General features: G+C 57.3%; 1 protein-coding gene across 4 annotated transcripts in view; it reads left to right on the plus strand.

Moving 5' to 3' along the window:
• GAK (cyclin G associated kinase) overlaps positions 1-22,851 on the plus strand; it is a 50,718-nt gene that overhangs the window by 24,831 nt on the left and 3,036 nt on the right. For 3 of the 4 annotated variants that reach the window (XM_024744987.1, XM_024744986.1, XM_024744984.1), the window contains 13 exons: positions 5,849-5,898; positions 6,437-6,585; positions 6,963-7,085; positions 7,814-7,947; positions 11,019-11,213; positions 11,531-11,648; positions 11,939-12,018; positions 15,523-15,716; positions 16,380-16,523; positions 16,617-17,009; positions 17,247-17,420; positions 18,041-18,151; positions 19,330-19,446. In XM_024744987.1, the coding sequence (XP_024600755.1) occupies positions 5,849-5,898; positions 6,437-6,585; positions 6,963-7,085; positions 7,814-7,947; positions 11,019-11,213; positions 11,531-11,648; positions 11,939-12,018; positions 15,523-15,716; positions 16,380-16,523; positions 16,617-17,009; positions 17,247-17,420; positions 18,041-18,151; positions 19,330-19,446 (1,982 nt within the window). The remainder of the gene's footprint in view (positions 1-5,848; positions 5,899-6,436; positions 6,586-6,962; positions 7,086-7,813; positions 7,948-11,018; positions 11,214-11,530; positions 11,649-11,938; positions 12,019-15,522; positions 15,717-16,379; positions 16,524-16,616; positions 17,010-17,246; positions 17,421-18,040; positions 18,152-19,329; positions 19,447-22,851) is intronic. The other variant, XM_024744985.1, reaches the window with a different exon arrangement.

Below are 22,851 nucleotides of genomic sequence, written 5' to 3' on the forward strand. Positions count from 1 at the left end.
GTCCCCGGCCTGGGGGGAGGCTGCTGGGAGGAGAATGGACGCTGCCCCAGCCTCTGCACCCGGGAACCATGATGACAGGCACCTGGGGTTTGGGGGGGGCGCACGCTGGGCATCACGTACCTGCTCGTGTTCAGAAAAGCAGAGTTTCGGGTGAATGGTCGGGCCTGAGAGTTGCCTGTGAGGGTGGGGGTGACGGGGCTCTGCCCGGATTTAGCTGCCTTCATGCCCAACTCGACTCACAGCCACGTTAGTGAGCCCGACGTGCCTCAGGCTGATGGCACAGCCAGGCCACGCGGCGGCACGGTGCCACGCACACCCGAGGGCGGGCCCTCGCAGGAGTAGGAACGGGGCTTTCCTAGAGTAAGAGGAAAGGTGCGCGCGTCGGGTCCCAGGACCACGCCCAGGGTCCCGAATCTCCGAAGGACACGTGAGACCCGCTGGCGAGCAGTCCTCGTAGCTGCGAGTTGTTTCAGAGAAAGGACACAGCTCAGCTCCCCGTGGAGTCATGGACAGACAGATGGACCCACTGAATTCCCAGCCGAGCTGCGAGGCCGGGCCCCAGAGACGGGCCCGTGGGGCACTTGAGCCCTCGGCTCCCCAGGCTGCAGGTCTCCGCATGGACCACGTTTTCTACAGGCATTTGGGGCGTATGGCCACTCCTGTCAGTCGTGAGAACGGGCAGCGCCCTCCTGCTCTCGCCGGACGCCTGCCGGGGCTAGCCTTGCCTGCAGCCCCTCTGAGGACCAGGGTCAGGCTGGGTACCGCCTTTCGCCCAGGACGCCTGCTGGAAGTGAAAGAAGTCTGTGAGGCCCCGTGTTTGTGAAGTTGGTTTATGTGAGCTCATTCGTTTTGGGACTCCCCCCTGAGAAGGCCCAGGAACGGTGACAGCCCCGGCCCAGGACTGTGACCTGTAACTGCCCTTCCTACAGAAGGGGAGGCCTCCATGAGGCCAGGAGGGACCCCGGGTCTTCTCTGAAAGCAGGGAGGCCACCCCACACTGCCATCCCCGTCACAGGGAAGGACCCAGACACGGGGTCCTGCTCTCAAAGGCTGCTGGCTGGAGCGGGGGAGCATCCCAGCAGCGACAGGCTTGCACATGTGCAGCGAACGCTTCCTGTTCTTTGTTCCCCACGTCCACAAATGAGCAGAAGATCCACACAGAAACGGCCTTCACCCTGCAGGGTCAGACGGGCGCAGCGGCCACGGTGCTTGAGCTCACTGAGGGGGTCCTCCAGGCGGAGCCCCGTGTGCTGGGCTTCAGGCCTGCCACGGGAAGGTCCAGTTAGGGCCTGGTGATGGAGACCCTTCAGGGCCACTGCCAGCCCCTCGGCCGCAGGCAGGACCTTCATCTCAGGGTATGTGGGCCCAGGAGTCCTAGGGTCTATCTGGAGGAGGCCCGTCCCTGCGTGTGCAGCCTGTCCCACGTGGCCTCCAAGAGGCGTGGCTGGCGTCTGGGCCTGACCCTGAGCCCTCACCTGTCTGTGGTCTCATTTGTTTCTCACCAGTTTTAGGTCAGACCCTACACGTCCACATGTCCTAGAGCCCCCGTGCCAGGTCTTCACAGACGCCCCCACCAGGCTCCCCGGGTTCCCAGCCTGGCGGTGTCTGCACTCTCCGTGTTGACCTGCCCCACCCCTCCCCCACTGCCACGGGTGCTCCGGCCCCTCCTCAGGGACAGCGGGGTGAGTGGCCAGGCCCCGCCAGCTTCCCCAGCACTAGGTATCCCACGTGGAGCCTGTGGCCTGTGGGCCTGGGGACGCGAACCTCTGGCCGCGGGTCCCCGTGAACTGCTGCTCTTATCCTTCTTTTTCATGTTGGGTGTTTGTTTTTCTTACTGATTTTACGTTACATTCTATAGACTAGCTTTTTCATGCAGGGTAAACACAGCAAATGCTTTCTTCTTGTCTGTTGCTCGTTTTAATTAAAACACGAGTTTTTCACAGTTCCCTTTCCGTCTTTTGTCTTCTCGTTTAGGAAGCCTTTCGTGCCCCAACTTGTAAATAGATCAGACCTGATTTAAAACACATCTTAGGGACTTCCCTGGTGGTCCAGTGGTTAGGACTCCGTGCTTTCACTGCCGAGGGCCCGGGTTCGATCCCTGGTCGGCGTACTAAGATCCCACAAGCCACGCAGCGTGGCAGAAAAAACACACACCCATTTTAAATGTCTGAATGTATTGTAAATGTACCTTTTAATGCTTGGTTGGCGCACATTTGGCTTTTTAATCCACCTGGACGTCCCTCTGGGGACTGTTCTCGATTCTTGTTCACTTCCCCCGACCGGAGCAGCCCCTCTGCTGCCGACCAAGCCGGGCGCTGTCCCAGCTCGTCCTGCGAGCCCCTCGCGGCCCCGCGCTCCGCTGTCTGGGCGACAGGCCTTCCTCCCTCCCCCCAGGAACACTGGCCGTTCTCACTCATCTGTTCCTGCACGGGAATTCTGGAGTAAACCTGTCCGGTTGCCTGTGCGGCCGTTGAGGGTGTAGTGCTTTATCTACTTCATGGGCAGTTTGGGGACAGTTGGTCTCCATGGTGCTGACGCTTCTGCTGGCTGTGCGGGCCGGGCGGGGGGTGTTCCCACGGCAGCGCGACTGACCCCTGGCCCGGCCTGGCCTGCGGAGGGCACCGCGTGCAGCCCCCGCACCCTGCTGACACTGACGACAGAAACATGAGACAGGTGGGGAAGCGCGCCGGCTTTACGTTTAGGAGAATTCGCATCGTGAAGGTCGTGTTGCTCCTCGGTTAATCTATGAATTCTTTGCAATAAAAATAAAAGTCCTGATGTCGTTTCCACAGATTTCAATCTCAAAATTCACATGTAAGTTATCCAAAATGGCCGGCGATGTTTTTAAAAATAAGAAGAGACAAACTCTGTTCTTTACCAATTTTTTTCAAACATCTGTTGTGTTGTTACAAGTGTTCAGACTCACGCTTGACATGTACTTAGGTAGGGATAGTATGAAACACGAAATGTGAGTCTAAAAGAAAATAACAGACCAATGGGTCTATGTTGCTGAGACCATGGGTAGCTGTGTAGAAGAAGAAAAAATTGGGTCCCGTCTAATAACAGACAAATACAGTCGTTCTGATTTGTTAAAAGATCTAATTGTGAAAAGCAATTTCTTAGGAAAAACTAATAAAATATAGAGGAACATTTTTATAACACCAGAGTAAGGAAGATATCTTAAATGTGAAAAAATATATATAAGCCATGGAGAAAATGGTTAATAAATTTAACTAACTTAAAAATTCTCTGTTCCTTGAAAAAACACGTTTCTTTAACAAAAAGATGTGGCACTGATTGGGAGTAAATAGGTTCAAACTATGTAACTCACAAAACGAATAGTATCCATTATATACAGTGGATTATGAAAATTAATAGGAAAATGAAAAAACGCATGAAGGGAATTAACAGAGGACAAACTGAATAAACTACAAGGAGATGCTCAGCTTCATCTTACTTTGTAGATAGCATCGCTGGGCCATATATTTTGATCCACTCTGACAGGCTCTGTGTCGATTGGTGTATTTAGACCGTTGGGCTTGAAGTGTTTATTGGTACACAGGCCGACCCCGCTTTACTGCACTTGGAGCGCAGTGAGGGTCTGTGACCGCCCTGCGTCAAGCGAGTCTGTCGGCACCTTTTTCCAGCAGCATCTGCTCACTTCGTGTCTCTGTGTCCCGTTTTGGTAATTCTTGAAGTACTTCAAACATTTCCTCATCATTGTATTTGTTATGGTATCTGTAATCAGTGGTCTTTGATGTTACTGCTGAGACTCACTGAAGGCTCAGACAATGGGTAGCATTTCTTAGCAATAAAGCATTTTTAATTAAAGGGATGGGCACTGTCTTTTGGGCATAACACTGTTGCATTAATAGGCCACAGTGTCGCGGAAACGTAGCGTTTAGACGCGCTGGGAACCAAAACGTCCATCCGCGTGGCCCCTTTGCTTCACTGCACAGGGCTGCAGCCCAGCCCGCAGTGTCTCCGCGGCACCTGGGGTTGGATTGATAGCCTCCCTATTTGTTACTGTTTTCTAGTCTTCGCCGTTGTTCTTTGGTGCTTTTTTGTCTTCCACTCTTTTCCTATCTTCTGTGGTTTTAATTGAGCATTTTATATGATCCCTTTTCTCTCCTTTCGACCATATCAGTTATACTTTTTCTTCTGCTGTTTTCAGTGGTCGCCCTAGAGTGTGCCCATTTACCAACTAACCCAAGTTCACTTTCAAATAGCATATTATCACTTCCCAGGCAGTGGGTGTGCTTCATAATGCCACAGAAATCCTAATTCCTTTCTCCTGGCTCTTGTATCATTGTTGTTCTTTTCACTTGTACACAGGCACGTTTGAGTATGTGTGTCTATATGTGAAATATGTACATAGGCATACCTATCGGGTGTATTGTTGCCATTATTATTTTGAACAAACTTATCAGATAAATTAAAAATAAGAAAAATAAACATCTTTATTTTACTTTCACTTATTTCTTCTTTGATGCTCTTCCTTTCTTTAGTAGATCTGAGTTTCCTACCTTTATCGTTTTCCTTCTTTCTAAGGAACTTTTTTTTTTTTTAACATTTCTGGAAGGTAGATCTACTGGCAACAAATTCCCCCAATTTCTCTCTGAGAAAGTCTTTACTTCTCCTCACTTCTGGAGGATAATTTCTCAGCATACAGAATCCTGGGCTGCTGGTTTTTCTCTCAATGCTGTAAATATCTCGCTTCACTCTTTGCTTGCATGGTTTCTAAGGAGAGGTCAGATGTAATTCTTATCTCAGTTCCCCTGTAGGTAAAGTGTACCCCTCCCCTCCCACCCCCCAGCTCCTTTGGGATTTTTTTCTTTATCTTTGATTTTCTCTAAGTTGAAACTGACATGCCCAGGTGTAGTCTTTCCAGCATTAGTCCTGCCGTGTTCTCTGGGCTTCCTGGATCTGTGGTTTGGTGTCTGACATTGATTTGGGGAAATTCTCAGTTAAAATGTTTCAGTATTTCTTCTGTTCTTCCCTCTCTTCTCCTTCTGGATTCCCCATTATGTTACACCTTCGCCCACAGGCCTTAGATGTTCTGTTCTGTTCTTTACAGGCTTTTCCCTTTGCTTTTGGGTTTTCAGGGACTCTGTCGAGATGTCCTTTCGCTCAGAGGTTCCTTCCTCAGCCGTGTCCACTCTAATCAGCCCATCAAAGGCAACCTTCATTTCTGCTGCAGGGCTCCGATCTCTGGCATTTCTTTTCGGTTCTTCCTTAGGATTTCCACCTCTCTGCTCACACTCCCCTTATGTCCTGCATGCTGTCTACATTATCCATTAGAGCCCTCAGCACGCTGACCACAGTTGTCTTAAGTCCCGGTCTGATAATCCCAACATCCTGACACGTCTGGTTCTGATGCGTGTTCTGTCTCTTCAGATTCTGCTTTTTGCCATTCCATGTGCCTTGTAATTTTTTCTCACTAGCCAGACATTTTGTACTGGGTCAGAAAACTCTGTCTTCCATTTTTGTTGTCATCTCTCTCCCACACCAGCTCCTTATGTCCCACCTTCTGGTAGTAAGAGAATTAAAGACCCTTCCGATCGGGACCCCCGCCTCTCCACCCCTTGCAGTTTATAATTTCTCATCCACCTCTTAGGTAGATGTCAGCTCCACGCGTGCCCACATGTGCATGCACGCAGTCACCCAGGTACACACATGCACTGACACGTGCACATACGGTGTCCCCGGGAGCCGCAGCCTGAACGGTGCGGGCCACCCCCCACACACCCTGCCTGGCCTCTCAGGGACTTGCTTCAGTTTAAGCTCTTGTGAGTTAACCGTAGACATTTCCTATAATAACCAAGTGCCCTTTTGTTTTTAATTCCAGTTATGCGAAGGGAGATTTGGATCTTTCTTACGTCACGTCCAGAATTGCAGGTACGTTTGTTTGCCAGCTTTAAATAAGGATGAACTTCTGGCTCTTTCCTGTGTGAGGGTGGTGCGTGGGATTCTGGCCTCTTGGGCAGCCACTCACTTGCCCGAGATGTGGCCTAGGGTGTCCACCCCTGCATCCAGTGTGCCTCTAGGCCCTGCGGTGGATAACGCCAGTGTCATCCCAGCTTCTCCCCCTGGTCTGGAACCTTCTGAAATGCTGAGGTCATGAGGGAAATAATGCGAGGCCACACATATTAAAATGTGGGTCTCCAGGCAAAAATCACAATCCAGATGCTTGGGGAGATCCTGTGGTGCTTCAGGCTCTGTGGCAGAAGCTGCGTCTCAGGAGGGTCTCGGGGCACCATCTGGGGATCCCAGAGGATCTGACGGGCGGTGGGGCGGGGCTTGTAGGCCGCTGCTCCGCCCCTTCTCAGGACTCGCCGCTGTACTCACGGGTCAGCGGCCGCGAGGAGCAGGCCCCCGTGTGTGCCCGACCGTCTGGCCTGTGGTTGTAGAGGTTGCAGGGGCTCCTCTCTTGCAGTGATGTCATTCCCGGCGGAAGGTGTGGAGTCGGCCATCAAGAACAACATCGAAGACGTGCGGTTGTTTCTGGACGCGAAGCACCCGGGCCGCTACGCTGTCTACAACCTGTCCCTGAGGACGTACCGGGCCTCCAAGTTCCACAACCGGGTGAGCACGGGCTCTGGCCGACGCTCAGCCTAGTGTGAGCACGGGCTCTGGCCGTGTGGCGCTGGTCCTCCCTTGACGCTGCGTAGAAGGGGCGGGGTCTTGAGGATCGCTGAGCCTGAGGTGCCTCCAGAGGGAACGCGAGACCACGCAGTTTCCTTGTCGGATAAATGCTCGGGACGTGGGCGCTTTTTACAGTATTTATACTGACCCTGAGCGCAGACAGGGCGGGTGCTGCGCTCCTTCTGCCACGTCTGCCAGAGCCTGGCTCCCGAGTCCTGTTGCGCGCCTGGGGGGCGGCACTTGGTTTGGGGGTGGTGGGGTGCTTTGGGTGGGGCCCGTGTGTCTGCACCCCGGCTGGCGAGCTGCCCTCTCTGCAGGTCTCCGAGTGTGGCTGGGCAGCCCGACGGGCCCCGAGCCTCCGTAGCCTGTACAGCCTCTGCAGGAACATGCACGCCTGGCTGCGCCAGGACCCCGGGAACGTCTGCGTGGTGCACTGCGTGGTGAGCAAGCTGCCCCGCCCTGGGACACTCAGGGGACAGAGAGGACATGCAGAGGGTCAGGCGGGGACGGCTGGGTGTTCCGAGTGGTGACCCCGACGCCCACCACTCCCGGGAGCAGCAGTTCTGCCCTGGGGTCTGCGGCTGGCGGCCCAGGCCCGGTGCCCCCAGGCGGCTCCTGGTACCTTCTGTGGGTCACGGCCGGGTCCCTGGCAGCAGGGGCTTCTGGCAGAAGACTGTCCTCACTGAGGGTTCCCCCCACCCCTTTTATGGAAGGTGCGGACCCCCTTGTGGCAGCACCCACGTACGGAGGCCAGCCTGCCTCCTGGGACCCCGTCTCTGAGCCCACGCTGGGGCTGAGGGTTTGTGGGTATCACACCCAGTGTGGCACCTGCCAGAACCCACCCTCGAACGTCAGTACTGCCGTCCTGGTGTGGGTGACCATCACAGCAGGGGTGGCACTGCAGAGGGTTCGTGAGGGTGAGCGTGGACGTGCCGAGCGCTGAGGTCGGGTGGGGACCGAGGTCAGGTGGGGACCCTGACAGAGAGCAGCACGTACCCAGCCGCCTCGTGCCTTCTGCTGCGGAGCCTGTATTCTCTCCGCTCCCTGAATTCTCACCTCATCAGGTGGGTTTTCCTAAGTTCCCTGATGAGCCCCGGCCCCAGGCGCAGGCCCTGACTATCCTGGGGGAGTGAGTGCCGCCTGAACCTGTCCCGTGCATCTGTCCTAGGACGGGAGGGCCGCATCTGCTGTGGCCGTCTGCTCCTTCCTGTGCTTCTGCCGGCTCTTCAGCACCGCAGAGGCCGCCGTGTACATGTTCAGTATGAAGCGCTGCCCGCCGGGCATCTGGCCGTCCCACAAAAGGTATGGCGTCCACCGTGGGGCCCAGGTGCGGCGTCACCGTGGCCAGGCCGTAGCTGTGGGCGCTGGGAGACGGCAGGGTTTCACGCGGGTGTGCGGCCCGCGTGCGCAGTCGGGGCAGCCGCGCCTCTGCCCTGCCGGGGCTCCCGAGCAACGGGGCCGCGCCTCTGCCCAGGGCTTGGGCGCCGACCTTCTAGCGCATGAAGCCACTTGCTCGCTGGCGATGGGGCAGCCCCTGGGTGCCACCTCTGCACACGTGGCCCGGTGGCTCCATTCGGCAGAGGAGGTGGCATTTGGGAGCTGTGTGGCAGCACCGCCTCTGCCGTGCGTCCTCCGTGTCAGGGTCCGTGAGACACAGCTTCTAGGCTGTCTCTGCTGACGACTTACAGGGGATGGTTTCCCAGGGCTGCAGCTGGCCACTGCCCACCCCCTGCCCCCTGGGGCCACTGCCTGCTCCCAGACCGCCTTCCCCACTTCCGTCCACCTTGCAGCGAGGGGGGAGCCTCACGCTCAGGCCTGAGGAGTTGCTCACTCCCCTCGGGTACTGGGGGAGCATCTCCTTCCTCTGTGGGGAGGGCCTTGGCATGAACAACACAGGGCCCGAGAGTGGGGAGAGCCGGGGCCGCCTGGGTCGAGATCGAGAAGGCGTCCAGGCCAGTGAGGGGCCGTTGTGGTCATTCCTCCCGCTCGGGGTGGCTGCACTGCCTCGATGGCGGTGTGGGGTGGTTGACCCACTCCTGCTTGTGAGACCCACCCCGCTGGCTTGCTGCCTGGGGGCAGGGCGTACCCCGAGACAGCTGGCACGCTGTCGTGTCTTCTGTGTGGCTCGGGGTGGGGTGGGGTGGGGCGGGCCTGTCCACCGTGCAGAAGGCGTGGCAGAGCAAGGGCTGCACCACCGAGCATGGGTGACAGGCTGCCGACCCTTTCAGCATGTCACCTTCCTGTAATCTGGGCACACCCGGGGTTCCCGAACTGTGCCTGCAGCTTGGGGTGCCGCTCGGGAGCGCTTGGAGTCGGGGGTCAGAGCCAGCAGAGTATCGTTGTTGCCGGTCTGTGCCTGGCCCCGGGGCCCACAGCAGACCCCAGGCTGCTTCCTTGGAGACGTGCAGATGTAGAGAGCGTCATCCCCCGCCCGGCCCAACAGCTTACAAAAGAGCGGTGCCCGCTTCAGATGCATGACTTTTTCGAACCTGTTGGAGAAGAGCCATCCTGGAGCCATCGGCTCACTCCCAATCCAAGGAGGGACAGGCACCCACCCACAGGGCACTCGGCGGGGCGTGGTCTGTGCCCTGCAGGACAGGTCAGAGAGGGAGGCCGCTGCTCAGGGGGCATGAGGTCATCTCCTGGGGACATACGGATGAAGCAGCCTTTGCATGAGGCTCGGAACCGTGATGGGACGTCTGGAGTTGCTGGTCGCTGGTCTGTGCGTTCAAGACTGATGACAGGGGTGGGGTGGGGAGGGAGCAAGGAAGACCCAAACGGAGAGGGCCGCGACCTCGGAGGGGTCTGTAGATGTCCTTCACCGGAACACGCGTCAGGCCATCTCAGATGGTCGGACAGACGCACCACTGGGGCCCCCGGGGGAGACGGAGCAGGAAGGGGGAGCACGGAGGAGGCGTTGCTGAGAATTTCCCCAAATTAACGGCAGACGTTGAACCCAAGAAGCTCAGAGGACACCAAGTGGGATTCAGAACAAAACACACACACGGAAAACCCACTTTGGCTTCCGGCGTTCACGCTGCCGAGAGCCACGCAGAGGAGCTCCGGAAGGTGGGCGGCAGGAGTGGGGGTGCAAGCAGTGAAGGTTCTTCTCAAGGGCCGTCATTACGTCAGCAGAGGTTGCGAGTGGCGGCCTGGGTCGTGCTCGGGTGACCCAGGAGATCAGGAAGGAGAAGCCAAGGCTGGAGAGGCAGGCGGGCGGCCGGCTGGCTGGGAAGCCGGTTCAGCGTCACCTGTGTGTCGGGCCCCTCGCCGGGCGCACGCTGCCTGCGGGCCTGCACCGTAGCACTGCCGGCGGGGGCGGAGGAGGGTTGTGTGCAGGGCACGTGCGACAGGCCCCGCTGCTGAAACACCTGTCCCTGCGGGTCAGGCGTCCAGCTCAGACGTGACTCGGGCAGTCTCCTTCTCCTTCAGTTTTGAATCTGCTCCCAAGCTCACTCAGGTTGTGGGCTGTGGACCTGGGTCGTGGTCCTGGCTTCTTGCTCTCGGCGAGAGGCGCCCGGGTCTCCTGCCACGCGGCCGTCTCCACCGCGGACCTCGGGAGCGGCCAGAGTGCAGTGGCGAGACGGAGTGTCGCCTGCTGTCAGTTTGGAGCCAGCCACGGCTCCTGCCCCTCCCTGGGAAATGGGTTAGACCAGCGCGGGAGATGGACGCCCTGCGGTGGTGCCACAAAGAGGAGCTGCGGAACCACCAAGGGAGCCGGCGGAGCGGATTCCAGGTCCACAGAGCAGGACGGGGGCGGTTGCAGCGTCCCTCTCAGTGAGCAGTGGAACAGGTCGGCAGGCCGGTTCAGAGCCACGGAGCGTACTCACGACAGCAACGTGCGTGCAGAGCCCGTGGGAAGAAGGGTCGTGTTCCGGGCTCTTACACCGCGACAGATTGGGAAGAGTAGAAGTCATGCCAGATATGTTCCCAGGCCGTCGTGGGATTAACCCGGAAATCAGTGACAGCAGGTGGCTTTGGAGAGCCTTACATATTTCAAAGTGAAACAATCTACCTATGAGTAGCTGGTGAGTCAAAGAGGAAATCTCAAGGGAAATTTAAAGATATTTTGAACTGAATGAAAATTACAACATAAGATTCATGAGATGACACCGGAACTTTGCTTTTAGTGAAATTTATAGCATGAGATGCTTACGTGTGATTGGGAAAACACTGACGACCTGATGGGCTCCAGAGACACGGAGCACGGGTGCGCCGTGGCATGTGGGCACATATGGAGCACACGTGTGGTGTGGGCTGCACAGAGCATGTGTGTGACGCAGTGCGTGGGCTGAGCACGGAGCACGCATGTGACGTGGCCCGTTTTCCTGCACAGAACACGCATGTGACATGGTGTGCCTCCTGCCCTCCAGGTACATCGAGTATGTGTGCGACATGGTGGCAGAGGAGCCCATCACGCCCCACAGCAAGCCCATCCTGGTGAAGGCCGTGGTCATGACGCCTGTGCCCCTGTTCAGCAAGCAGCGGAACGGCTGCCGGCCCTTCTGCGAGGTCTACGTGGGGGATGAGCGTGTGACCACCACGTCCCAGGAGTACGACAAGATGAGGTGGGCTCGGGGCTCAGGCCCTTCCTTGCCCCGCGGCCTCATCTTCTGGGGGCTGTCGAGGAGGGAATTGTGCTGTGGGGCTGTGGCTGGGCGGTGGGCGTGGAGGCGGGGCCGGCGGGGCCTGTGGGGGAGTTCTCGGGGTCTTCGTGCTGGGTGGCTCCTTGGAAGTCCTCTCCTGGACCATCCTCCCCCCATACCTGACGTAATTTGGCAGAAAAACCCGCGAGGCAAGAAGAAACTGGCGCTGTGGGTCGCAGTTCATCAGAACGGTGCGCCTTATACCTAAGTGCACTGCTTTTCTTGGTTCTGTTCTCCAGGGATTTTAAAATCGAGGACGGCAAAGCGGTCATTCCCCTGGGCATAACGGTCCAGGGAGACGTGCTCATCATCATCTATCACGCGAGGTCCACCCTGGGAGGAAGGCTGCAGGCTAAGGTGAGCGGGCGCTGGGCGGCCCCTGGGCGAGCTTGGTTCTCTAAGCACAGTGAGAGCTCTGTGTCCCCACCTGTGTGGCAGAGGCAGAAGGGACTGTAGCCTGAGCCTGCCCAGCTGCGGCCCTGGGACCTCCCCACGGGCCCAAGGAGCCGCTTGTTGGCTAGGGCGCTGCCCCAGCCTCTGTGTGTCCCTGGCCCTGGAGCCCCGTGTGGGGCCTCAGCTGGTCACCCGTGAAGGGCCTGGCGTTGCCCTCCCGGCCTGAGGACCTTCTGTTCGCTTTCTCCCTGCAGATGGCGTCCATGAAGATGTTCCAGATCCAGTTCCACACAGGGTTTGTGCCTCGGAATGCAGCTACTGTGAAATTTGCAAAGTATGTTGGTGTCACACTGAGGGGGGCGGACGAGAGGGGTCGGGGTGCACCCCCAGCCGTGGCTGGTGTGGAGACAAGTGCAGTGTGATTGATACTGGCAGGGGTCCCGGGGGTGCTGAGCTCTGACGCCCGGGGTCCCGGGAGGGCCGTGAGCTCTGATGCCCTGGGTCCCGGGAGGGCTGTGAGCTCTGACGCCCCGGGTCCCGGGAGGGCTCACACAGGGCAGTGCCGCACCAGGGCTGCCTGTGGTAAGGGCTCAGGGAGAGCCGCCCAGCCACCCTCACAGCGCCAGCGTCGTGGGCCGTGGGCATGTCTGTGTTTCTGCCTGTTGTTGCTCCTTTAAGAGTTTCCGTGTTCTTGTCTTTTAGTATGTTTTCCACATTGGCACCTCGTGCATTTTTTTTTAACGTGCCAACGTGACGAAGACAAGGAATGCCACGCTTTAAGGTTTCAGGTTTTTTCTCCTTTGGAGGAAGGTAGTCCCAGAGCTTCAGGTGTCCTTGTGCCATCAGACATTTCTCTTCAGAGACCCGATGACTGAAGACCAAGCGGAAGAGCTGGGCGAGAGGCCTGTAGGTGAATCTGATGCTGGAGCCGGGAGACGGCATTGACTGTCTCGTGTGTTCAGGGAAGTACAAGGGGGATTTTCACCGCAGAGCTGGAACGTGTGAAGAGGAGGCAGGTGTGACTCTCGGACTGAGAAACGTCACAGCTGGAACTGAGGATTGAGCCGTGTGCCCGGTAGCAGAGTAGACACAGGAACGAACAATGGTGAGAGAGAGATGGATACAGAGGGGTCGCAGGGGTGTTGGGGGCTGGGAAATGGTCAGACGTGCCTTTGTTCGGAGTCCAAGGAGAAGAGGACACACCAGAAACAAAGTTGGAAAAATCACCGGCCGAAAATTTCCTTACACTGATGAAAAACGTCAAACCATAGAATCAAAAACTCTGAAAACAGCGAACAGGAGTTTATATGTAAGAAGGAAGGAAACCCCTTCCTCAGCATTTTGCAAATTGCTGAAAACCAAAGATGACCATTTCGGAGCCCCCAGGGGAGGGACCTTCAAAGTAAGGAGACCGCAGCTGCCTTTTAACCAAGGGGTGGGAGCCAGAGTCGGGGGCGTCTTCAGCAAGTGCCTGAGGAGAACGTTGGCCAACTTTTCTGTCTCCTGTGAAGTCATCCTTCAGAAGCAAAAGCCAATCAAAGATGTTTTCGGGCAGACGAGATGTTTGCAGTGTGTGTCAGACGTGGACACATAGAGAAGCACAGAATGAAAAGAGAAAGATGCCCATTAAAAGCAGGCAGGGGGACTCTGCTGGCGGATCCACACGGCCAGCAAGCACCTGAGCCAGTCTGCGCGTCCCTCATCACCAGGGAAGCAGGTTAGAGCCACGAGGGCAAGGAAATCGGGGGGGAGCCCCCGTGGGAGCCACGCGGAGTTAGGTGTTTTCCTGTGACGAGAACTTGGAAGATCACCTGCCTCAGCGCTTCCCATGTGCACGTGACGTCATTAGCCACGTACCCAGGGCCTCAGGCTCGATGGCTCCAGACTGAGAAGAGGCCCCCGTGGCGTCGGCAGTCGGTTGGAGAGTGAGCTGTGATGTCATGTCCATGACCCTGTTAACGTCTGCTCAGGCCTCCCGTGGGGCCCCATCCGGAGGCCCGAGGAGTGGCCGCCTCTGGGGGCGTGGCCCTTCTTGGGGTCTGGAGAGAGACAGTGTTTTGTTCTGAATGGACTGTTGCCACGAGGATAACCTTCATGCGGCGCGTGCATAGGCTTGTGCTTCGCTGTGCACGTCGTGCCTCCAGAAGTGGACTCGTCGGTTTAATAGCAGAAAGGCGAGGGGTGCCCCGCGGGCGGTTGAAAGAGGACACTTTGCAGAAGCAATCTGAGATTCCTCGGGTGCCTCCTGTGAGTGTGGAGGGGGTGCCGAGCAGTCCAGGACGAAAGCTGATGCATTTGTTTCCCGGCTGAGCGTGGCAGGCTCCCCCTCAGGGCCTGTCCAGCGGGGCCTGGCCCTCTGCCCTCTGAGACCCCGGACCCTTGCGGGCAGCAGGGCTGCGCCTCTGCTCACAGACCTCATTGTTTCCTCACTGGCCTGCTGGATGGGTGGGCAGACCCCGGCCTGGGTGGGGCTGTCCCTGGGGCGGGGCCGGGCAGGGAGGCGGGGGTGGGTGGCCACCAGCATGGTGCCCGGAGTGGCCCCTGAGGCCCTGCTGCCCTGGAGCTGAGCTCGTAGTGGCCGCGCGCCTTCTCCCTGCTTTGCTTCTTGGCCTCTGCTCCTTGTGGATGGGCCCCTCCCGGGGCCCTCGCTGGCCTCCGGATCCCCTTTGCCAACATCGCTGTCCGGGCTTTCCACCTGCGTCCCCGCACCAGCTGTTCCTGCCCGGCTGAGCCGTCGCCCTTGCAGTCGTCTTCTTGTGGGCACCTGGCCTGGACAGGAAGGAAGCCCGTGGTGGCCTCTAGGCCGGGAGCCTGAGAGGGCCACACGGCAGTGCGGCCACTGTCCCTGTGCCCACCTGGGCCTGGCCTCACCCCTGCAGAGACCCCTCATTCCCCTCCTTGCACAGGGGCGGCTGCGTCTGTGAGGAGTGGGAAGGATTTGGGGTCACGCGTGCTCGCTCGTCCCATTTTGCTGAATCCGGGGAAGTAAGAACTAAAATGTGCTGTGGCCTCACCACCACCCCTGACCACTCCTGCGGCCCGTCCTCTGCCCGGAGGCCGTTCTTGGACATTGCAGAGGACGGCAGGGCCCCTCCCTCGACTCCTCACACCTTCAGGGCCCCAGCGTTTTTTTGTGTTTCTCTCTTTGTTGCTTTACTCTTCTTATAGGCACAAAGCAGTAAGTGATGCAAACACGTTAGCATAAAATAAGAGCAGCTGGGAGCCTGTTGTCTAGCTGAAGAACTAGGGTTTATCCATATCGTCACCAGAGGTGATCTTAGGAATTCCCTCGAAAGATGCGGAGCCACAGAACGAGGGCAGTTCAGTGACGTGGCAGCCACAGTCACCACTGCCAGGCTGCCCTGTTACCAGTCTCCCGCCCGTGCCCGGGCCCCCCGGCTCCCCGTCCCACCCAGTGGGAACAGGTTGGTGCCTCCACCCCTGCAGCCAGATTGCAGAGGTGTTGGTTTATGGGCATCTGTTAATAGTTGGGGGATTTTGCCAGCGTGGATGGCATTGTTTTTATGGGAACGTGCATTTAAGCTCTGAGGACCTGATTTGAACTCCAGAGCCTGAGGAGTGAGGGCTGAGCACTCCCCTGACGGAGGAGCGGGGGTCCTGCTCTGCGGGTGTGGACGGGCCCCACTGCACACAGACCCCTGCCGGTCCCTCTGAGCCTTGGCTCAGTGGCGGCGTGAACGTCCCGAGCATGTAGTGCAGGGGCTGGGGTGCCTGTGGAGCACGCAGCCCTGCCCCGCACTCGTTTCCCGGTGAACGTTGGGGTGGTACCCGCGGTGCCCGTGGTTGTGCTGACCTGCTTCTCACCTCCCCAATGCAGGTATGACCTGGACGCTTGTGACATTCAGGAGAAATACCCCGATTTATTCCAAGTGAACCTGGAGGTGGAGGTGGAGCCCAGAGATAGGCCCGGCCACGAGGCCCCACCCTGGGAGACTGCGAGCATGCGGGGGCTGAACCCCAAGATCCTGTTTTCCAGCCGCGAGGAGCAGCAAGACATCCTGTCGAAATTTGGTGAGATCCTTGTTTTCTGGGCACACCTGCAGGTGGCCCAGTGTCTGTTTTTGGATCCCAAGCCACGTGGCCTGCAGGCCCTGCCGGGGTCATGGGGTGGGGCTGGGACCCCCGGGAGGGTCAGGTTTGAGTCACTCGCTATTTTGGGGGGGTGCGTTTTCTGGACATGTGTCACCTTTGAACATGACCTGGAAGAAGTCGAGGCTTCGATTGGGACCAGCTGGCGGGGCTGCCCCCGCAGCAGAGTTTGTTCCTGGCCAGCCCCCACCCCCTCCACCCGCCGCAACTCAGCAGGGTTGTGTCGGCTTATTTCATAGCATTTACTGAAAGTAGCATCAGAAGCACGCTGGTGGGTGGGACTTGGGACTTCGTTTGCCACATAACGAGTTTCTGCGTGTTCTTGGTTTGCATTTTTTTCTGTTACGTGAGGACAGCTAAGTGTCCCTGAATAGCATGTGCGCACGTGTGTGCGCGCACGTATGCTTTCCGGTGCACACGTGTCCCGGGGCAGCGTCTGGGCGACGCTGGGACCCATTCACTGTTGGTTGATTGTCGTGTGGGTTTCTGGTGGTGGTGAGCCCTTCCTGGCTCTGGGCCTGGGCCCCGGAGCCCCACACGGGCTGCTGCCCTGGGCCGGGTGGCCTGACATCCCCCTTCCTGCAGGAAAACCAGAGCTCCCCAGGCAGCCAGGCTCCTCTGCGCAGTATGACGCCGAGGCCGGGCCTGCGGATGCCGAGCCCCCGGAGTTGGACTCGCCGCACGGCAGCGGGGACACCGACCGCTTTCTGCACACGCTGGACTGGCGGGGTGGGTAGGCGGGCCTGGCGCTGCCCTCGTGGGCCTCCCCGTGCTGACTCCTCGCACTGAGCCGCAGCCGCCCCACCGTTGTCTTCTTTTCAGAGGACGGGGATTGCGCGACAGCCCCAGAGGGTCACCTTGCCGAGGAGGGTCCGTCTGCTGCGGCTGAGGACGGACGTGTGAGCGAGCCGTCTGACGAGGAAGCCCCAACGCTCTCGGCTGAGAGCGGGGACGTGGCCGACGAGGACACGCCAGGCCCGGACCTGCCGCAGGAGGACGGTGTGGACCTCCTGGGGCTGCACTCCGAGGCAGGGCCGATGCCCCCCATGCAGGCCCGCGGGGGCCCCCCCAGCAACGCGGACCTGCTCAGCCGCCTCCTGGGGGCCCCGGCGGCTGCTCCAGAGGGTGCCGCAGGCGGTCTGCTGGGCGGGGACGCGGCGCTGCTCTTCACCAGCCCGGCCTCTGCCCCGAGCGCACGGACCACGGTCCCAGCCGGTAGGTGCCGCTGACAGGAGTGGGCCCGGAGGTCACGGCAGTCTGCCGTTCAGGGAGACCGCGAGCCCCCAGAGTATCTCCTGAGACAGGCGGGGGTCAGCGGGGTCAGCGCCTTGCCCCTCTCTCTCGGAGCCACGGGGTCGTGGGAGGGCCGTCCTGGAGCCGATCCTCTGGGCCGAGGGCGTGCCCTGCGGTGCCCGCACTCACGTGCACCTGCTTCCTGGTGTCCCGCCGCAGCGGACCCGTTTGACCCTCTCCTGCTGCCATCCGACCCAGACGCCCAGCCCCACTCCCAGCCCGACCTCTTTGGTGAATTTCTTAATTCGGACTCTCCAGCCACCCTGCCTGCATCCTTCCCTGCCACCCACAGCGCTCCACCCCTGGCCCGCGGCACCAACTTCCTGCATCTGGGTAAGTGCGGTCTCCACACTGGGGACGGAGCCACAGGGCCGGGGGAGATGGGCAGTGCCATCCTCCCTCCCCCAGAAAGGGGACGCGGCCAGTGGCCACTCTGTATGCCCTGCTGGGTTTCAGGGGAGGTGGGGAGGCAGGCTCTGGGGCACTGGCATGTGGCCAGCCATGGCGGGAGGAGGCCTCTCTGAAGACCCTTTCAGATGAGGGACCGCGGACGCTAGTCTCAGCATCGCCCTGTGGGCTTCTCCTCTTGCTGTCTCCCTGCATCCACTTGGTCAGTGCAGTGACCGTGTGATGTGTCCTCCGCCCGTGTGGAGGGAGACCGGTTGGAGGCCCCAGAGGTGTGTTAGCACAGCCCTGCCTGGGGCTTCGCTAGGCCAGGAGTGCTGCAGGGGCTGCTGCCCAGCACCTAGGCCCCCCACCTCCCACACGGGCGGCCATCAGGTGTGCCTCCTGCCTCCTGCCCACACGTGGAGGGGGGTACGGAGGGTGGCCCCCGAGACTGCCACAGATGGGGCTTGTGGCCAGCCTGTCCCCTAGGGCCCCCAGGAGGCCATGTGAAGGCCATGTGCCCGCCCCCACCGGGGACACACCTGATAGCGCCGCTGTCTTCCCAGGTGACCTGCCGGCGGAGCCCAGCAAGATGATAGCCTCTACCAGCCACCCGGACCTGCTGGGAGGATGGGACGCCTGGGCTGAAGCCCCGGCCCCCGCACCAGCTGCAGAAGGTACGGCACGTGGCGTAACTGTGACCCCGGCCCCCAGAAGAGGAGGAGACAGGAGCAGCGCCCCAGGGGCACTCTGGCCGGGCCTCCTGCCACTGTCCCGAGTCGCCCCGTGCGGCTCCTGTGGGTGCTCATTCGGCTTGTTCTGAAGTTTTCACCCAGAATGTTCCTTAGCGCTTCCTTGTGGCCTGCAGGGCCCTTGAGAGGCTGCAGGCTATCCTGGTCTGTCCCTTATCTGTGGGGGCAAGAGTGCTTCTGGTGTCTCACTTTCATCATGTCTGTCCTTCTTTCCGTACGTCAGGATTCTGTCCCGTGGGGAAGTTTCCAGTAGTGAGTTGTTTTCAAAGGCAGTGGTGTTTGTGGCGCCTGTGACATGCTTCTCTCTTAAGTCCTGTTTGTTAACTTATGGGCTGTGATTGTAAACATGCTACTCTGCTGGTTTGATAGGCTACCAGTTCTTTCAAATTGCTTTTCTTTGTTATGCGTGAGGTTATTATTTTGTGTGTTTTTGGTTATGTTTCTTTTGAGAACTGTTTCACATTTTCTTTTTTTTTTTTTGTGGTATGCGGGCCTCTCACTGTTGTGTCCTCTCCCGTTGCGGAGCACAGGCTCTGGACGCGCAGGCTCAGCGGCCATGGCTCACGGGCCCAGCCACTCCGCGGCATGTGGGATCTTCCCAGACCAGGGCACGAACCCATGTCCCCTGCATCAGCAGGCAGACTCGCAACCACTGCGCCACCAGGGAAGCCCCTTTCACATTTTCTAATCATGTTTTTGCACGGGAAATTCACCTTTTTTGTATTAACTCGTAAGAGCTCTTTATATATGAGTTGCCATCGTTTGTAATGACCTCACACTTGACTCTTGAATGACACGGGAATTAGGAGCAGGACAGTGATTTGCTTAGACATTTCAGTACCTTGTACTTAGAATGAACGAATGTCGTAGAGTGCACTCACACTTTAGATGGATTCGGGAGGTGGTAGCACAAACCCAGGACAGTTTATACGAGCTGTCAGGTGACTTCCCACACGGAGCCATGTGGGCAGCTTGGGCTGCGAGTGTGGCCACGTCCCAGGTGCAGTGACAACGCCGAGCGAGGCCTTTAGGAGCGTGAGATGGGAGGGCAGAAGCCACATCTACTCCAGTGTGCTGGATCTAATGCCCCTGCCCTCCTCCAGGCCCCTTCGTCTCTCCTGGAGGCCAGCCGGCACCTCCTGGCCCCCCAGCCAGCCAGACCAAGTCTCAGAGCCAGGACCCATTTGCGGACCTCGGCGACCTCAGTTCCGGCCTCCAAGGTAACCTGAGGGCCGTGTCGGGCATGTGGAAAGCACCAGGCCTCTCTCTGGGGTGTTGTGTCCACCTACCCGAGGTGGGGCCTCACGCTGTCCGCCAAGGCCCAGGGCACAGCAACACCAGGAAAGGCCCAATCTGCTTCATCCCAGGAGCTTGTTACCAAGATAACACCAGGAATTGCCAAAACTGGTGCTGGAGTCTGGCCCTCCGCTGGCATAGCGGTGCTTGGGGGTCATCTAGGAGCAGTCTCAGTACAGGAGCGTGGAGAGTGCCTGCCTCGCTCCCCAGGGAGCAGAATTCACTGCCAGTAATTTTTCTGAGAAAACTTTTAGGGACGTTAATTCTTTGGAGGCCAGGAGTGTCTCTCGTCCCTTGGCAGTCGGGAGGCATGTGGAATTTTAGGTGAAAATAACATCTCCTCAGACGCTTCCTGGCATTTCAGGTTTTGGTGTCTCCCTGAGAGCATTCCTGGAAGTTTGGGTTTGCCGTGGGCTTTCTGCCTCTATCTTGGGCTGTCTGAGCACAGGGTGGGGTCACTTGGAGCCTCTCGGGGGCTGCCTGTGGTGAAAAGGAATTCTCGGGATCTGGGACGCCTGTTCTCAGGATGGAGCCCAGCCCTCAGCTCTGCACTGTGATCCCAGACCTCCATCACACGCCCTCAGAAAACAGAGTCCTGCATGAAGCTGATGGAGCCGAAAGGAGAAACAGACAAACTCACATTCTAGTTGGAGACCTCAGCATCCCTCTGTCAACAAAGATAGAGCCACCAGACAGCAAGTCAGCAAAGCTGTGGGACATTCACAGGACACTGTGCCTGACAGCAGCAGGACACACCTCCTCCTGCACCCAAGCAACCACCAAGAAAGGCCATGTATTGGGCCATAAAAAGTCATCAACAAACTTAAAAGAACTGAAATCATATAGACCGTATCATTCCGTGACCAAATGGAATCAAACTAGAAATTGGTAACAGCGAGATAACTGAAAAATCTTCAAACTCTTGGAAATTGATACACTTTTATTTTTTTTAATTTTTAAAAAAATTTATTTTTGGCTGCATTAGGTCTTCATGGCTGCACATGGGCTTTTCTCTGGTTGCGGCAAGCGGGGGCTACTCTTAGTTGTGGTGTGCGGGCTTCTCACTGAGGTGGCTTCTTGTTGCAGAGCACAGGCTCTAGGCGCACAGGCTTCAGTAGTTGTGGCATGTGGGCTCAGTAGTTGTGGCTCGCAGGCTGTAGAACGCAGGCTCAGTAGTTGTGGCGCATGGGCTTAGTTGCTTTGTGGCATGTGGGATCTTCCTGGACCAGGGCTTGAACCCGTGTCCCCTGCATTGGCAGCTGGATTCTTAACCACTGCACCACCAGGGAAGTCCTGAATGACACAGTTTTAAATAACACGGGTTATTTAGGAAGTCTCAAGGAAAATAAAACAGCGTGTCGAAGAGAATGAAAATGAAAACACGACACATCTAAACTTGGGTTATGCAGCTAAAGCAGTGCCAAGAGGGAAACACATAGCATTAAGCGTGTAGTTTGGAAAAGAGGAAACATCTCATCAGTATTGTGAGTTATCACCTGAAGACATTTGAAAAGAAAAGCAAAATAAGCTCAAAGCAAATGGAAGGAAATGATAAAGAGCCCAAATCAATGAAATAGAAAATGAAAACTAGAGAAAATGGGTTGATCAAAAAGCTAGTTCTCTGAGAAGGTTGGTAAAGACAAATCTCTGCTAAGATGGATTAAGAAAGAGGGGTTAACCCAAGATGTCCACAGACCCCAGAGGCTCTGAAGGGAAATGGACTTACGGCTTCAGCACCAGTTCTGGGACTGAGGTGAGGTGGACAAGTTCTTCAGGTGTGCCCTGTGGGAGGTAGAGCATTTGAGTGTGTCTGTAATCATAAAGAAAATGAATTCATAGTTAGAAACCTCCCATAAGGGAAATCTCCAGTCCCATCTGGGTTCACTGGAGAATTTTACCAAACGTTTAAAGAATTCATACCAATTCCACAGTCTTTTCCAAGAAATAGGAAGAGGAGGGAATATTTTCCAGTTGATTTTATGAATCTGGTATTACTTTGATACCAAAACCAGATGGAGGTGATACAGAAGGAAACTACAGACCACAGGGCAGTGTCCCTTATGAACACAGACACAAAGATCAAAGCCAGTCATCAGCACAGAGAGCTGCACAGAGAGCTCATCAGTGTATGAAAGCGTCGCACAGGGGCCTCCCTGGCGGCCCAGTGGCCAAGACTTCGCCTTCCAACGGAGGGGGCACGGGTGCGATCCCTGATCGCGGAGCTAAGATCCCACGTGCCGCGGGGCAACTAAGCCCGCTCACCACAACTGCTGAGCCCGCACGTGCCCTGGAGCCCACGCGCCACAGCTAGAGAAGATTCCTCGCGCTGCAGCTAAGACCCGACGCAGTCAAAATAAATAAATAATTTTTAAAAAATTATATATATACATATGTATATGTATACACAGCGTTAACTGGCCTAGGAAGGGAAGTCGTGTGATCACATCGGTGGTGCAGAAGAGGCATTCCCCGGAGTTCAACACCTACTTGTGATAAACACTCAACAGACCAGTAATGCGAAGCCCGTGGGCTTGATAGGGAGCATCTGCAGAGTCCTGCCGCCAGGCTTGCGCTGGATTTCAGAAGACCACACACTCCCCAGGGTCAGCCCAAGTGGAGCAGGCAGGCAAGAAAGGGACAGAAGGGACACAGGCAGTGTTGTCATGTGCGGACGACGTGCTGTCTGTGTGGGAAATCTCAGGGGGTCGATGAAAGCATTTCAGGTCCCAGAGTGAGTTCAGGAGGGTCGCAGGACACAGGATCAACAAACAGACATCACAAGGGTATTTCTGTTTACTAGCAACATGCACAAGGAACCCAAAATTTAGAACAGCACCGTTTACAATCCCTGCAAAAGAAGAAAAAAAGAAACATATAACATATTACTCTTACGAAGCACATACAGGACTCGCGAAGCTACAAAACCAAACGGGGAAGATCTCAGTAAACAGATGGGCTCGCAGCCCGGTGACCCACGTCAGGAAGGTTCTCTTGCAGTGGTCAATGGGGTCAGTACAGTCCTCACCAGAAATGCCAGTGAGGGTTCCTGCAGACACAGACGAGCTTGTTGTAGACTTTATTTGGAGAGTCAGGGGAAATGGGGTGGTTAAGACTCAGCTCCCCAGGCCTCCTGCCTCCTCCAGGCCTGCGTGCTGTGGGCAGGACAGACACGTAGATCACCGACCTGGAAGTAGCCCCACACCAGTAAGACCAACTGACTTTTGCCGGAGGTGCAAAACCTTTCATGATGGTGCTGGGGCGGCAAGAAAGTGGCCTCACCTGAATTTCACACCTTAAACAGCAGGTAGATGACCATTTACTCAGAATTG

Source organism: Neophocaena asiaeorientalis, unplaced genomic scaffold, assembly GCF_003031525.2.
Source record: "Neophocaena asiaeorientalis asiaeorientalis breed wild unplaced genomic scaffold, Neophocaena_asiaeorientalis_V1.1 scaffold1211, whole genome shotgun sequence".
NCBI lineage: Eukaryota > Metazoa > Chordata > Mammalia > Artiodactyla > Phocoenidae > Neophocaena > Neophocaena asiaeorientalis.